The sequence below is a fragment of the Tyto alba genome, unplaced genomic scaffold (genome assembly GCF_018691265.1).
Source record: "Tyto alba isolate M040663 unplaced genomic scaffold, T.alba_DEE_v4.0 Super-Scaffold_6, whole genome shotgun sequence".
Classification (NCBI taxonomy): domain Eukaryota; kingdom Metazoa; phylum Chordata; class Aves; order Strigiformes; family Tytonidae; genus Tyto; species Tyto alba.
The window spans coordinates 25,882,101-25,896,908 of record NW_024881327.1 but is presented as its reverse complement, the minus strand read 5'-3'; the positions used below and the strand labels follow the sequence as shown (position 1 = coordinate 25,896,908).

At 51.6% G+C, this 14,808-nt stretch overlaps 1 protein-coding gene across 1 annotated transcript; it reads left to right on the top strand.

Moving 5' to 3' along the window:
• The first annotated feature begins 255 nt into the window (after positions 1-255).
• Positions 256-1,438, top strand: GSX2 (GS homeobox 2). Its single transcript, XM_042807777.1, has 2 exons — positions 256-807; positions 1,008-1,438. The coding sequence occupies exons 1-2, from the start codon at positions 294-296 to the stop codon at positions 1,346-1,348; spliced, it is 855 nt and encodes a 284-aa protein (XP_042663711.1). The 5' UTR covers positions 256-293; the 3' UTR covers positions 1,349-1,438.
• The last annotated feature ends 13,370 nt before the right edge of the window (positions 1,439-14,808 follow it).

Sequence of the window (14,808 nt, the reverse complement as noted above, 5' to 3'; positions counted from 1 at the left end):
CCCCCCGCTTTGCCCCCCCCCCCCCCAGCAGCCTCTCCTGCCGGCCTGGGAAGCCGGGGAGATTTAGATCTGTGCGAGGCTTTCAGCCATCACGTGTTTAAATAGTTGATATAAAACCCCGGCGCAGGGGATCCAGGCGGGGGGACTTTAAGACCAGCCCTCTCCGGGGACCCTTTTGTTCAGCTCTCAAACATAAGCACCTTCTCGCCTCGCCAGGACTTCAGTGGCAACTTGGCCGAGCAGGAAAACCCCGACTTTGGGAGAGCCGCCTCCGGCTTCGGCACCCCTCCGAAATGTCCCGCTCTTTCTACGTCGACTCCTTAATCATCAAAGACTCCTCGAGGCCGGCTCCGTCCCTGCCGGAGCATCACCACGGCCAGGACTTCTTCATCCCCCTCAGCATGCCTTCCCCCCTCGTCATGTCGGTGTCGGGCCCGAGCTGCCCGTCCCGTAAGAGCGGTGCTTTCTGCGTCTGCCCGCTCTGTGTCACCTCGCACCTGCACTCCTCCCGCGGCGGCGGCGGCGGCGGCGGCGGCGGCGGCGGCGGCGGCGGCGGCGGGGCCATCCCCCTGCTCAAGAGCCAGTTCCCCGCCGCCACCGGCGAGGCCCAGTGCTGCCCTCGGCCCGGCCACGCTCACCACCCGCCGCAGCACCCGCCGCCCGCCGCCGCCGTGCCCGCCGCAGCCGCCGCCGCCGCCGCCGCCGCCGCCGCCGCCGCCCTGGGGCACCCGCCGCATCACCCACCTTCCTGCGCCGCCGCCACCTACAGCGTCAGCGACCCCCGGAGGTTTCACTGCCTCGGCATGGGTAGGAGCCCCCGCGGCCGCCGGGGAGGGGAGGGCAGCGGGAGAAGGGGGAGTCCCCCCGAGGGTGCCCGGGGCAGAGCGGATACCCCGGGGCGGAAAAAGCTGCTGGGGAACGTCTTCTGTCTCCTCTCTCTCTTTCTTCCCCCCGCCACCCCCTCCCGCCCCCCCTAAACTGAAGTTCGTGCTTTCTCTCCCGTCCAGGAGGGTCCGATTCCAGCCAAATTCAAAACGGGAAAAGGATGAGGACGGCTTTCACCAGCACCCAGCTCTTGGAGCTGGAGAGGGAATTCTCCTCCAACATGTACCTGTCCCGGCTGCGGAGGATCGAAATAGCCACCTACCTGAACCTGTCCGAGAAGCAAGTGAAAATCTGGTTCCAAAACAGGAGGGTGAAGCACAAGAAAGAAGGCAAAGGCACCCAGCGAAACTCGCACGGGGGCTGCAAGTGCAGCACCAGCCAGGGGCACTACCCCAGGTCGGAGGACGAAGAGTCTCTGTCCCCCTCTTCGGCTACCGAGGATAAAGAGATCTCCCCGTTATGAGCCCGGCCCGGAGCCCCGCTGCCCCGGGGACAGCAGCCCGCCGGCCCGGAGCGGGCTGGCCCTCGCCGGCCGGGACCTTCATTTTCATCCGTTCGCAGTAATAGAGAGAGATATATAAATATATTTTTTTGGAAAGTAAATGTTTTAGTGGTGAGAGTTCAACTAAAACGTTATTTATGTAACCCCGGGAGCGGGCACCTGCTCTTCCTAACATGTAACACGGGACTGGACTCGCACGGCCCAGGGGGCCTCCCCCCGCCTTCCCCTCTGGCAATTAAAAGGAAAAAAAGAAAACAAACCCAACACAGAACCCCCCCCACAAACGTATCTGGAACCGAAAGACGAGACATTAAAAAACTAAAAAGCAAACAAAAACCTTTAAGGCTGAGAACCTCCTGGACGGACTTTTTAACAAAAATAAGAAATAAGGATCGGCCGGTTGGGTTTGGGACGGCAGTTTGTTTGTGAATAGTTTTATATAAAATTTATATTTATATTTATTTAAATAAATGACATCACTCGAGAATTTAATTTTTTTTTTCTTCTCCCTTCCTCTTCAACCCCCCCCCCCCCCTTGTCAAGTGCCAGCCAGGTCCAAGCAGCGAAGGTGGGCTGGTTGGGGCAGGGTGCATTTCTTCGCAGTCCTTTGTACGGTGAATGCCTTGGTGTATATGTGTCAGACCTCGGTAAAGACTAGAAATAAATGCCATCGGCTACTAACCCGAATATGTTTTCTGTTCCCCTGTGACTCGGGCCGGCTGGGGGGCGGAGGAGGATGGGGGGAGGAGGACGGGACACCCCGCTCCGGCCGAGCGGAATGCAAATGAAGCCGCTTTTCTGAGCCGAGCAGCTTTGTGTTACTTTTCCAGCCGGAGCCAGCGCACGCCCTGCCCGCGGCTGACAGCTTTCTCCCGTCTGCTCGCCCGGCGGCACCGCGCCGCGGACACCCCCCCGCCACCGGCTCCGGGGGACACCCCCCCCGCCACCGGCCCCGGGGGACACCCCCCCCGCCACCGGCCCCGGGGGACACCCCCCTGCCACCGGCCCCGGGGGACACCCCCCCCGCCACCGGCCCCGGGGGACACCCCCCCCGCCACCGGCCCCGGGGGACACCCCCGTGACACCGGCCCCGCGGACACCCCCCCCGCCACCGGCCCCGGGGGACACCCCCCTGCCACCGGCCCCGCGGACACCCCCGTGACACCGGCCCCGCGTTCACCCCCCTGCCACCGGCCCCGGGGGACACCCCCCCCTGCCACCGGCCCCGCGGACACACCCCTGCCACCGGCCCCGGGGACACCCCCCCCGCCACCGGCCCCGGGGACATCCCCCCCCCCCCCCCCGCCACCGGCCCTGGGGACAACCCCCCCCTGACACCGGCCCTGGGGAACACCCTCCTGTCGCCGCTCCGGGCAGCGAGGGGCTGCGCGCCGGAACCCCGGGGGTTCCCTGCGCATATCGGCCCTTTGCTGGGCTGAAATTCCGCTGATGTTAGCCCGGGATGACGTTAATCAGGGTCTTTTTAATTTATTTATTTTTTTTTCCCCCCCTCAGGCTCCGGGACAGTACCCAGTCTTTTCGGTGCTGGTTTCATTCAACCGCCTTGGCTGGGCTCAGGGGGCAAATCCAAGAGCAAACCTACCCGTGGGGTCAGGCCGAGACGGGGCTGGAGCACTTGCTGGTCTGCACCGGGCAGCACCCGGCCACGGGCCCCATCCTGCCTCCGCCTCGCATAGTCCATCCTGAGCTCCTTGCAGGGGGCTGGTGCAGAGTGGGATGGAGCTGGAGCTGATCAGTCCCAAATGAGTCTCTTTATAACTTTTTTCCTAGTTCTTGCAGTCCTGGCAGACGGCATCAGAGCAAATCAGAAGTGCCTTTTGTCTACTATGTCATTCCCCACTCACACCTTTTCCTTGGGTGGGTTTCCCGCTAACCCAACCTACAGTTTTGACTTCAGCCTCCAAAACTATTGCAAGGCCTTTTTGGTAAATAATTCCCTGAACAATCCCTACATTTCTTGTGTTTGATCCCTAACCTCGGAGCTTCAGCTCAGAGGTTTGTCTCCAATTTCACTTGCCTGCTCTGCTTCTGATCAAAAAACAAGTAATAAGCCTGCCTGGAGTTTCTGTTGCGATGTGAATAGCCCAAGCAGCCTGGATGCTGGAGAAAGATGCTGCCCCAATACAGTGACACTCACTGCTTGCTCGTCTTGGAGGAGAGGTGGGGTGCATGGGCAGGTCTGGGACAGGATGGAGAGGGCCTGGTGTGGGCACTGCCCCACAGCTGCAGGGCTTGGTGCAGAGGCAGGTGGAGAAAGGAAAAGAAAGGAGAGGCAGGACCGAAGCTTCTAGCCTGGACTTGCAAAACAAATACAAAATCTCATTCTTCCACGTCGCAACCATTTCACTGCCTCAGCCGAGGGCTTGTGCAGAGGCCAGCAGCCCACATCCCACCTGGGAGGGTGGGGGTCTTGTTTACCCAAGTGGCAGTCCCCTCGCTTGCTGGGCTGGGGAGACCAGAGAGCCAAAGTCTTGTGGGCTTTGTGACTTCCTCCCAGGGGACCTGAGGAGGGCCTAGCTGAGGGGGCTGCCTCCTCTCACCCTAAAATCTGCTGAGGTGGGCTCTGGAAACTGTTGTTCCTCTGCTTCAGTTCAGCTGTATCTAGATTGCTCCTATTACCCCACCAGCTCTTTTCTAGCCTAGAAGCTCTGGGAGGAGGCGTTAGCACCACAGAAACTCCTGCCCCCACTCTTGGCAGTGTCATCCCCGTCCTGTATCAGGGGGGAGTCAACAGGCCTGCAGCAGCCTGGGAAGGCAAAGCTTTACTGGCATCATGCTTTTTGAAATCTAGGACTGGGTGATATTGCAAAACTCAAAGATATTTTAATGCTGCAAAGATATTTCTTGTCGGAGTGTATCTTTTCTCAGTGTAACTTCATGGAAATATGCATCTCAGTGAATAAATGGGTATTTCCCTCTGCCTCTAGAAGATACACAAGAAGGGATATCTTCATTGCATTATTTAACAATTTCTTCAAAATAAAAGGAAAACGAAATTAGTTGCTATTTCTTGTAGAAATCAATGTTTGGATATATCGTTCAAGGGTTGAAATGAAATAGTTGCATATTATTATTGCATACAAGCTGTACTCTTAGGACAACTCTGTCATCAACAGATTTCTTTTTATTTCAAAGTAAATGTTTCACGTTAAAGATATGGGAAAAGAGGAATGATGCAATGGTTTGACCCAACACATCTTAGAAGGCTGGTACAAGGAGGTCGACCCAACCTAGTGCTGGGGTATCCAAGCCAGCATGACAGGAGCACTGCTGGAAGTTATATATACTCTAACCTGCAGTAAATGTATTGTAGGGTTTCAAAGTCCAGCATCCAACAGTCAAAAATTTAGGCAAATTGACATTATAATGTGCTGGGTGCTTTTTTTGGGGTTTGTTTTTTTTTTTTTTTTTTTCTCCTGTTTATACTTCTTTTTTTCCTCTCACAAAGTGTGAAGTGCAGGTTTTTTTTCCCACTCATTCAGTGCCCAGGACAGGCAGTGTTCAGCTCCCTGTTTAATATTCCTTTTTTCGTTTAGTTTTCTAAGGAAATAAAGAGTAAGTAGTTGCTCTGCTTACCTGTCTGCCACTTACCCTTATTCCCTCATAACTCTTCAGTGCTGTAATCAATACCAGCCAGCGGGCTGACATGATAGCCCTGCCAAGGGTCTCCAAGACGTCGAGCTCCTACAAGTTCCCCAGAGCTCAGCGGCGGGTTGGGGGCATCAGACCCGGGGGGGGACCTCAGCTGCCACCATCCACTCTGGCAGGACTCAGGTAACCTGTAACTGGAGAGCAGTGGGATGTCCTTTGCCCAACAGCCAGCTGGAAGAGGATGTCTACAGGGGGAACAAGGTGGTGTCACAGAGGCAGACCTTGAGGCAGAGGCCATGGTCAGCAGCAGGGCTGGGAACAGAAGCTACAGAGGAGGCTGGCAGGGCGGGGGGACATGGGACAGCACCCACATAACAGCTTTTTTCATTCAACATTCAGTGCGGTCCCAAGCCTTATTTGTTGCAAGTGCATTGAATAAGAAACAAATGCTACCCTCTTCTTTCCCTTTGGTACTTGTCACGGCGATGTTTGAGAGCACTGGAAACGGGACTGCATTTATGTTTACCGCTCCTGTGGGAGCAATGAATTCGCTTCTCTTTAGAGGTCGGGAACGAAGCCTCAGAGACACTCAGAGCGCCTCTGCGGCACTGCCCTCGAATCGTGAGGCTCCGTGCGACTTCCCAGCCTTATTCCCGTTTTTAGCACTGGCTATGACCCAGGCACGGTCCCGCCATACTCCAGCTGCAGTTACTACACTCACAGCGCACGATCCACCAGATGTGCCCCACTCGGGGCAGCCGGGAAAAGAGGAGCGTGTGGCTCCTAGCCGTGACTGCTGCTGCCGGAGCCACTCACCTCGGCATCTCTCGATGGCCGGGGAACTGCCTGTCCCTGCGGCGTGGCGGTTTCAGGCGGCGGTGTGTGTGTCCCGGGTGGTTTTCAGGTGTGGGGCGGCCGCAGAGGCGAGGCCTTGGCTGCCCCCCCCGGGGCCGCTGAAACCCGCCGGGCAGCCCCGCTAGACGGGACCCACGGGGGGACGCTCGCGCAGTTAGACAGTTGCATTTGCAGGAGGGATGCGAGTTACGTTTGTGTGCGTGACCTCGACGCTGACCTTCTGTAACCTTTCGGGGCTCGAATGAGCAAACATAACATTCCTCCAACGAAGCTTCTCCCCTTAGATGTTTATTTTCTTCATTTAATTCGATTTAACTCTTTCCAATTTAAAAAAAAAAAAGAAAAATCGCGGAGGAAAACATCTGTCTTGGAGAGTCTCCCTGACCCCGGTCTGCATGGTCGAGATCAGACCCACAGCACCGACCTCTCCGGTTGTGAACGCCCGGTTTGAACCTGCTGCCGTGTTTTGGTGGGAGCTGTTTGCCCAAGGGCAGCGCTGAAGGCACCGAGCTCTCCGGCTGCTCCCTCCGGTCCTGCCCCGGATCCCCCCTCGGGATCTGCTGAAATCTTTTCCCCCTGTTGGAGCTCTTACCGCAGCGCCCATCCCAGGCGTCTCACACCTCCGACTTGGAGGAACGCAGCCCTTGATGTCGGCTCCCTGCTCCCACCCGCGGTGGCCAGGCCAGCGTGGCAGGACACGTCCTGCGCCCACGCTCCGGGGACGGGGACCCCCGGACCGAAGGGCTCAGTTATCCCAGCCGGCTGCGCATCCTCTCTGGGATGGAGGGAGCAGGCTCGGCCCCCCCAGCCAGGGCCTGAGAGCTCACGGAGAGGCGAGGTCCCACCGCAGGGACCCCGAGAGCCAGGCCAGGGGACTGCGGGAGACTCTCCTTCAGCAGCAGCCCCGGTTTTGGAGTTGGGAAAAAGAGAGGACGATCTATTTCCCCTACATTCGTCCCTAGCTTGTCCTAATTTCCTTCTCCCGCTGACCCGACCCCTCTGGGACATCGCCCCGGGGCTGGGCCGCTCCCTCCCCCTCTCGCCCGGCTCAGCCCGACGGTTCACCCGCAGGACGAGGCCACGGCCAGAAGGATCAGGCCCGCTCAGGAGTTTCGGAGGTGCCCACGGGGATAAGACGGCCGGGAAGGGGCGAGTCCTGTTGCCACCGCCACGGGAACCCGGCGAGCATCCTTCTACCAGCCCGGAGGGCACTGGCAGGACGGGGAGCGCTCCCCTCCTGGATCCGGGGCCTGAAGACGATAGCACGAAGTCCTTCGGGAAATAAACTCGGCCAAAAAAAAAACAGGAATAGTCCTTTTTTTTTTTTTTTTTTTTTTTTTTTTTAAAGTCTTGGCGGCTGCTCGGAAAGGGTCTGGGGTAAACGTGACGGTTTTAAGTACGAGCGCGGGAACCGCAGACTCCACGCACCTCCGCTCCGGCGGCTGAACTGGGCTTCGGTCGGGGGGAGGAACCCTGGGGCGGGATTGCAGCCCGGGGGGTAGGCGGGCAGGCGCCCCCGCCCCGCCGGGCCCCCAAAACCGGTGCGCTGGGCAGCTGCCGGGCAGCCCCTCATGACAGCGGAATAACAAACACCCCGAAGCCAAGGTGCCACTCGGGAAACTTCGGGGCGTGTGTCCACGCTGCGGCGCGCTCAGCCCTGGCCGTGAAAGCACCGATTTCACGCAGGATCTGCTCCGCGCCCCTCTCCGCCCCGCTGCGCGCTTTCCAACCGGCCCCGCTCCGCTCCGGGCGATGCGCCGGCCCCTCCGCGCCTCCCCCCTGCCCCGACCCCATCCGCCGTGTCCGGGGGGATTTAAGCTGTTGGAAGAGAACCCAAAGAGATCGGAAGCGTGTGCTGTGTGCTCTGGAAAAATAACTAGTCTCAGATTAATGAAGGAGTGACAATTTCAAGGCTAACGTTGGCACTGCCCAAGCCAGAGCGTGGGGAGCTCGCCAGGCTTTGCTTTATATTGTCTACTTTTCTGAAGAGCAGACAAAGATGGATAGAGAGACATTGAAAAGCAGGAGGCGTATTTCAAGCAGTTCAATAAAGAGGGTTGTCACTTAAAGACAAGAACCATAGTGCTTTGATGACTTTGTATTAGCCTCACCGTTTCAAATAAGTGACTCTACTCTCTTTGAGGAATTCACCGAGGTTTAGTAGATGACACTTCAGTGAAGCCGCTTGAGGCAGGAACAAGGGCTTTTAACTGCGGGGCAAAGCTCTTCGGGCGGGTTTTGCAAAGAAGATTGCAGACTCGAGGGTCTTTTTTCTTTCCGTCCTCCAACTAAGGAACCTCGGTAAAATCGAGGTTTGCAATTTCCGTGGAACCGCTGTGCAAACACAGAGAAAACGCTCCGGCTCCGTACGACTGCAAAGAAAGCGGCGGGGAGATCTCCAAAAGGCGGGGGAAACGCTGCCCCCCGGCAGACCCGGGCAATACAGGGGCGGTCCTTCCCAAATCACTTTCTACGCCCTCGGAGAAAGCACCTACACGGGGTGTTGGCAATAAAGTCGGCTGCAATCCCCTTGCGCGGCTCACGCGTGTTCTCCCCTGCGCGGCGGCTGTCCCGCGTGAACGCGCAGCCTCTCCCAGGTCCTGTCCCCCTCCCCAAATCCCTGTCCCCGGGAGGGAGCGCACCTTTCCTCTCCCCGGGGACAGCCGGGGTGCCGCAGCCGCAGCCCTGCCGGCTGAGATTTTTCTGCCAAATTTGAGGATTATTTTACCTTTTTTTTTTTTTTTTTTTTTTTTTTTTTTTTAAGATAGGGACCCCCGACCGCTGCAGCCCCCCAGGCTTTGAAGGCACAGCGAAAGGGCTTCACTGTGGGTTTGAGCGAACCATTTAGTCACTGTTTCATTAGGCACTATTTGAACCTTGCAACATGTGGTAATTTCTGGGGCAAGCTGAAAAGGGGGGATTATGTAGGAGGGACACAAGGAAATTAGCTAACGGTTAATTTAACTCGTTTTCTGGTAGAATTTTCGATACATTCCTAATTGACTGAGGAGGCAGGTGAAGTCTTCAGTTCCAGGCAGACTCATTCACGGTGAGAATAAATGGCTCTTTTTCAACTCACACTGCTCACAATATATCATCAGGGAAAAGACATGCAATGAATATGTTGATTTTTTTTTTTTTAATTATTATTAATGGAGTTACACCCTGCTACGCAGGTGTGAGGGTAAAAAACTATACTGCGAAGAAATCAGATTAACAATGAAATGAGAATTTTATTCGTTTTCTATGTCACATAGACCTGGGTTTGAACTGTCAAAACAAGAAGCAAGAGGGGAAGAAAAGATACTCGGAAGGCAACAGTGCCAATCAACGGGCAGGAGTAGTAGCTCGCTATCCAAATAATAATTAGCTGTAATTCACGGTGAATATCCACACCCCACACTCTACGCTATTTATATCATATAGAGAATGTATGATTAGCCTATAATAGCAAATCTCTTTTGAGCCCGGGGTTTGCCAATTAGCCCTAATCCCCCCGGTTTGCTGTGAGAGGGGAACGTTTGTGCATAAGGTCCGAGACTTAATAAAACATTCGATGGTGTCGGAAAGAAACTCTGGCCGAGACTCCGGTTGTGTTCGCAAGGGAAAGGGGCCCAGGCAGGCCGGAGGGTCCCGGGGCCGTTTGGGAGCAGCGGGACAGGAGCTGTGACCCTGCACCGGGGAGCAGCGGGATGGAGGTGACCCTGCACCGGGGGCGCGGCGGCGCTACCTGCGCGGTGCGCGGAGAGGTGATGGGCGCAGGCGGGCAGGGCCCGCGGCCAGGGGACCCCGCCACGTCTGCCAAGGGCCCCTTTGTAACCTGCTATAGAAAATGGAGGTATTCTGCATGACAAAGCCCAATTAAGCTCGCTATTCAGGACCTCTGCAGCTGGTAGCCCATTGGGAGAGTGGGAGGAAACGCGAATATATTAATTATGCGAAGGGGCGGTTTAAAAATAACAACAAGCGCGGTTCTGGGCTGGGTGCTGGGTAAGTCTGTTTGGGTTTTTATGTGTCAGTCCCGTTATTTACGCGTGTGTGTTGGTAGGAGGGGCGGGGTGGGCGCTGCCCGAGGGGCACAAGCCCCGGAGCCCCCGCCGGAGGGGCCCGGCCCCACTCTCAGCCCCCGGAGCATCCCCCGCCGGCCTCGGGGGGGGGTTTGCAAAGAGGAGCAAGGGAGGCTGCCTGCCAGGCTGCGGGAGAAGGCTACTCTGTCGTTTAATATACTAGCAAAGCTGTGGGTTTTCTCTAAGACTTCTCTCTATTTTTAAATTGTCACTCAACAGGGGTCAACTGTGAGCCTGCCAAAGGGCTTTCATAGGCTGAGGGGCATGAAAGCCCAGGGCAGACTGAAGGCCAGCCAAAGGAGACAAAATACTGGAGACCTAACATTAAGATTGACCCAGACAATCCATTTGCTTTTCAGTTTTACAACAGGCCATAATATATTCATGGCTATAGTTGGTACGTAAAACACAATTTCAGACTCCAAAATCCAAAGTGTCTGAGAAAGATCTTACATGACATAGTCACCTTACACTTAATAATCCAGTGCATAATAGTATATGAGTTTCAGTTCAGAACTATGTACCACTGCACACAGAACTGTGGTTGGGATCACACAGTCTTCAACCCTGACCACAAATTCATGGACGTGACCACAGACCTTTTTCTTCTGTAGAAGTACTCAATGATAGAGAAAATTCAAGCTGGTTTTATGCTCTGAGTGCTTCCAGTCTTCTCAAGATGGCATGAAGTTTAGGCCAGAATGTGGTACGTGCAGAAGATGCAAATAGCATTGAGCCAAGAGGTATACTTGACATAAGACACGTGCAATGCATTTGAACAAAAACTTGGTATTCCAGTTTTTCTTCAGTATGTTTAGATTTTAACTAACCTCCCACCATTATCCTATTCTTCCAGAACAGTTGTCAGAGCAGTCATGGCCTCATGTTCTCAGCGTTGCTACAGAAAAGCAAGCAGACATCCCCGGTTTAGGTACCGTAAAGGAGGGATACATTGCTTTTTGTTTCAGTTCCCCTGAAATACCAGTCCTGGCTTTTGATTCATATTCTGAAGTGGATAGACAGGGATCCTATGCTGACTTTCATTAAATTAGTAATAGTAAAGATATCACAAAGTCTTTAGACATGTGAGATGTGACTCAGCTGAATACAGGAGAACAGTGTTGGTGAATCAATCTTGCTTGTGTAAAAACTGCAATACCTCTGAGGGGGAGCTGGGATAATAGCAGGAAAAATTTCTACTCAATATCAACAGCATCAATTTTCATGTTTCTCTCATCATTTTTTCCTGATCCCATAGTTTGTATTTGAGATTGTGTATTCTTTTTATTCAGTCAAATGAAAGATGGACTTTATCAAGTTCCTGAACAACCATCAGGAGGTGTTTTGTTTTGTTTTGTTTTTTTTTTTTTTTTGTTTTTTTTTTTTTTTTAGCAAGACCTGTCAATTTTTCACAGACAAAAGATACCAGCTCTAAAATCATATTAAAATGCTGCTGCCAATAATAAAAGATCACAAGACAGAGGTTTTTTATTGCCTGTTTTCTCTTAATAAAAACATTTTTCAAGATCTGATTTGTCTTTTGTAATTAATGCAAGACTAAGTGAGCTTAAGCAATGAACATTTTAATAGATTGTGGCAGTTCAGTCCACTGGGTTTTCAGCAAGAGTTGTCAAATTGCAGTAAAGTTGTCAAAGTTTTTTTCTCTTTCCCAATTGCTATTAAATGTAAGTGATTGAATGCATAGAAAGTAGAGCTCAAATTTTTGTTTTTTCTTAGGCATAGATAAAATTCAGTGGGTTCCAAATGCACAGTGCATCTACACTAGGCTGCCTCAGCAATGGATTGCCTCTCCAGGCGGTCTCCCACTTTGTGATAAAGATCTTTTTATCTTCAGAATAGTTTCAGAATGAGTTTAAGATAGAAATTTGCTTTAGGGAAACAACTCAAACCTTGCAGGATAGCTGCTATTATAGGTGAGCATGAGACAAAAGAAGAAAAAAAGAAAAATGTTGAAGACCTTTTACAGAACAGTCACTGAGTCCTTCAAACACATGGATTCAGGACTTGATGCTTTTGGAAGTATTTGTGAACAAGACTGAGATTGTCACTCTGATACTTGCAGGGCTTCTTTAGTGCATATACTATCAGTATAGGTAACAGGGGCAGCAGATGCACGTCTCCACAGGGTAGGAGAGCATGCGTCCCCTGCCACGGTGCTGACCTTGGCAGCTGCACTGGTGCTGCTGAGATTGAAGCAGCAGTGCTGGAGCTCACCATCATGAGGGCACTGGCCATTAGAAAAGCAAAGGAGGTGATGTTACTTTTTGCATTGAAAGTAAATGAAAGTGAATCCTGAGAAGCACAGGCTGCCAGGATGATGTGTATTAGCCTTGTTTTTGCTGGAGTCTCATGAAAGAAACCGGTGTTGTCACTGAAAAACATGGCCTTTGCCTCCTGTCATTCCCTGCCTCTTGTTCTCTGGGCTGTCCCATCCTTTGCACTTGTTTCTTTCCTATGGAAACTTCTGCCCTTGCCTTCGTCCCATTTTTTGAGAAGTATGCAAAACCAGAGGATGTGATCAGGTCATCCTGTTTACATCTCTGCACCTACAGGGGAGGAGAGAGCATCAATATATCTTTAAGACTTCTGCTCCTTTCTTATTGACATTGGCTAATAGATCCCAAAATTACAGGGAAGCTGAGTGGGTGGGACAAGCTTGAGAGACAGACAGAGGGAAGGACAAGCAGATTGCTCTCATAGATTTAATCTCTTTATAAAATGAGGTTTACAGTATGAGCTGCTGGCAGAAACTGCACTCCCATAGTTGCTAGGTCAAAGTTGAGATGGTTTAAAAAATCTCCAGTGTAAATGAAGAACGAGGCTTTTCTGGAAGAAGACTTCTACTGTGCTTGCGGTACAGGAATATCAAAAGGAACATGCCGTGCCTGAAGCCATAAAGCTGACATACTTTGGGGGGTCCTTTGCCCCCAAGATCTAAGGGGTTCTGACCTGCAAAGAAAAGACTTGCATAAAACTGCAGGAAGAAGAGAGAGTAAACATGGTGCATGTTTAGAGCAAAGGACAGCACAGATCTGTTGTTTTCATAACTGTTTTTTCCCTTGTTAGTCTTGTGTTTAGTTATTCCCATAACTATAAAGGGAAATGGAAGAGATCTACTGTTTTTTTCCCTGTTAGTGTTTCCCCAACACCACCCTGAGGCAAACTCAAGGGCATTTGAAGAAATTTCACATTTGAAATTAAAGAGTAATTTCTGTGTAAAAAGTGAACAGGAGATACAAATGTTTGAAAGCTATTTCTGTTTTACCTCAATTTAGAACTGCCAGCTTCAGCTTCCCTAGGCACTGTAGCAAGCTGCTGTCCTCAGCCAGCATGTCCACCTCTGTATCTTCACCTTGGCCCTCCCTTTAATCTTATTCAGGCAACAGCATATCATGAGGGAACTTGGAAATCTGGGAATATCCTAGGTCATATTTTGCAGAAATATATATATATTTTTTTTTTTTTTTTGCAACAACTTATTTTGCTGGATTTGTGTTATTCCCTTTTTCTGTTTTGGGGGTCACTTAGGAATGAGACAAGGAAGCAGCTGCTTCCCTTTCACCTAAAGATGTTAGCTGTTCCCTTTGGAAGCAAGCAGAACAATATTGGACATCAGTTTATACTTAATTTGTTTGTTTTATACACATGTTTTCTAATAAAAATGTAAGAGCAGTTCTTTCTACACACTGAAAGAAACGATAAGAACTCATGAAATTGTGTGTTTTAAAATACTATTTACACATAAAAAGGGTATATACCTGCACAAGGCATGTTTTTGGTAGGGGACGCTGGCAAGCCTGTAGAATTAACAGCTCTGGGAATGGGTGACATCCAGGCCTGAGACAAGGAGGGAAAGAAGGCATGGTCCTGCCAACTCCAGGAGGGACTTCAGTGGGGAGCACAGCCCTTGGAGACATTTCCTCCCAGAGGGAATTTGAATTAATATCACCTAACAGGGAGTGGGAACGACTGCAGTAGGAGGGAGGGTTGAAGTCTGGGGTCAATTCAGGGGAGCTGGGTGGTGATTCACCCCCAGGACCTCTTTGGAAGGTATGGTGAAGGCAAAAGGTGAAAGTTGAATAGAGAAAGTGGAGGACAAAAATTTTCCCTATCAAAAGCAGTATTTTGATTCATTGATGATTTTACTGTTCAAGCTGCCAAACTGTATAAAAGGGGGAACAGGAATGACCATCAAATCAAAGACAGTATGAGGATTTGAAAACTTCATTCTTATTGTAGCCAGCGGAGAAAATGGCACAACATGAATCCATTCTAGGGGCAATGATTGTAAATGAGAATGGGAATAGCACAAAGGTAACCTGTTCCTGTCCTAATAAGGTACACTTGTGTGGTCCTAACACCCTTTGGCTCTTTATTTTGTACAATTTGCTGGTTTCTTTCTTAGAACAACTGCATGCTCATAGCCCTGGAGCAGTGCATTAGCAAATATTTTTCAATCTTTGAAGAACAGAGGTTTCCCTTTAATTACATTAATGCTAATCAATAAGCATCTTTGAACTGTTCTATAGCATCATGAAAGTGATGTTACAGTGACCAAGGCAATATTTGCTCTATCAGTTTAGTCCAGCCACTCAGAGCACTCCAAAAAGTAGCTGTTTGTTTTTCTGTGGTTCTTTTTTGTTGTTGTTGTTGTTTTTTTTTGTCTAAGATGAGCTGTGCTTATTCTCAGCAGAAAAGGTCAAGGGACAAACATTTCAAACCGTGTGCCTGGCTTAAATACTTGCAAACACAACTGGACCCACAAACAAACCTTGAAGTGTCCGTGCAGGCATATGTTTGCACATGCAAAGCAGGATGTATATGTAAATAGGAGTTTGCTCACACACACTAACTAGCTGGAGCAGA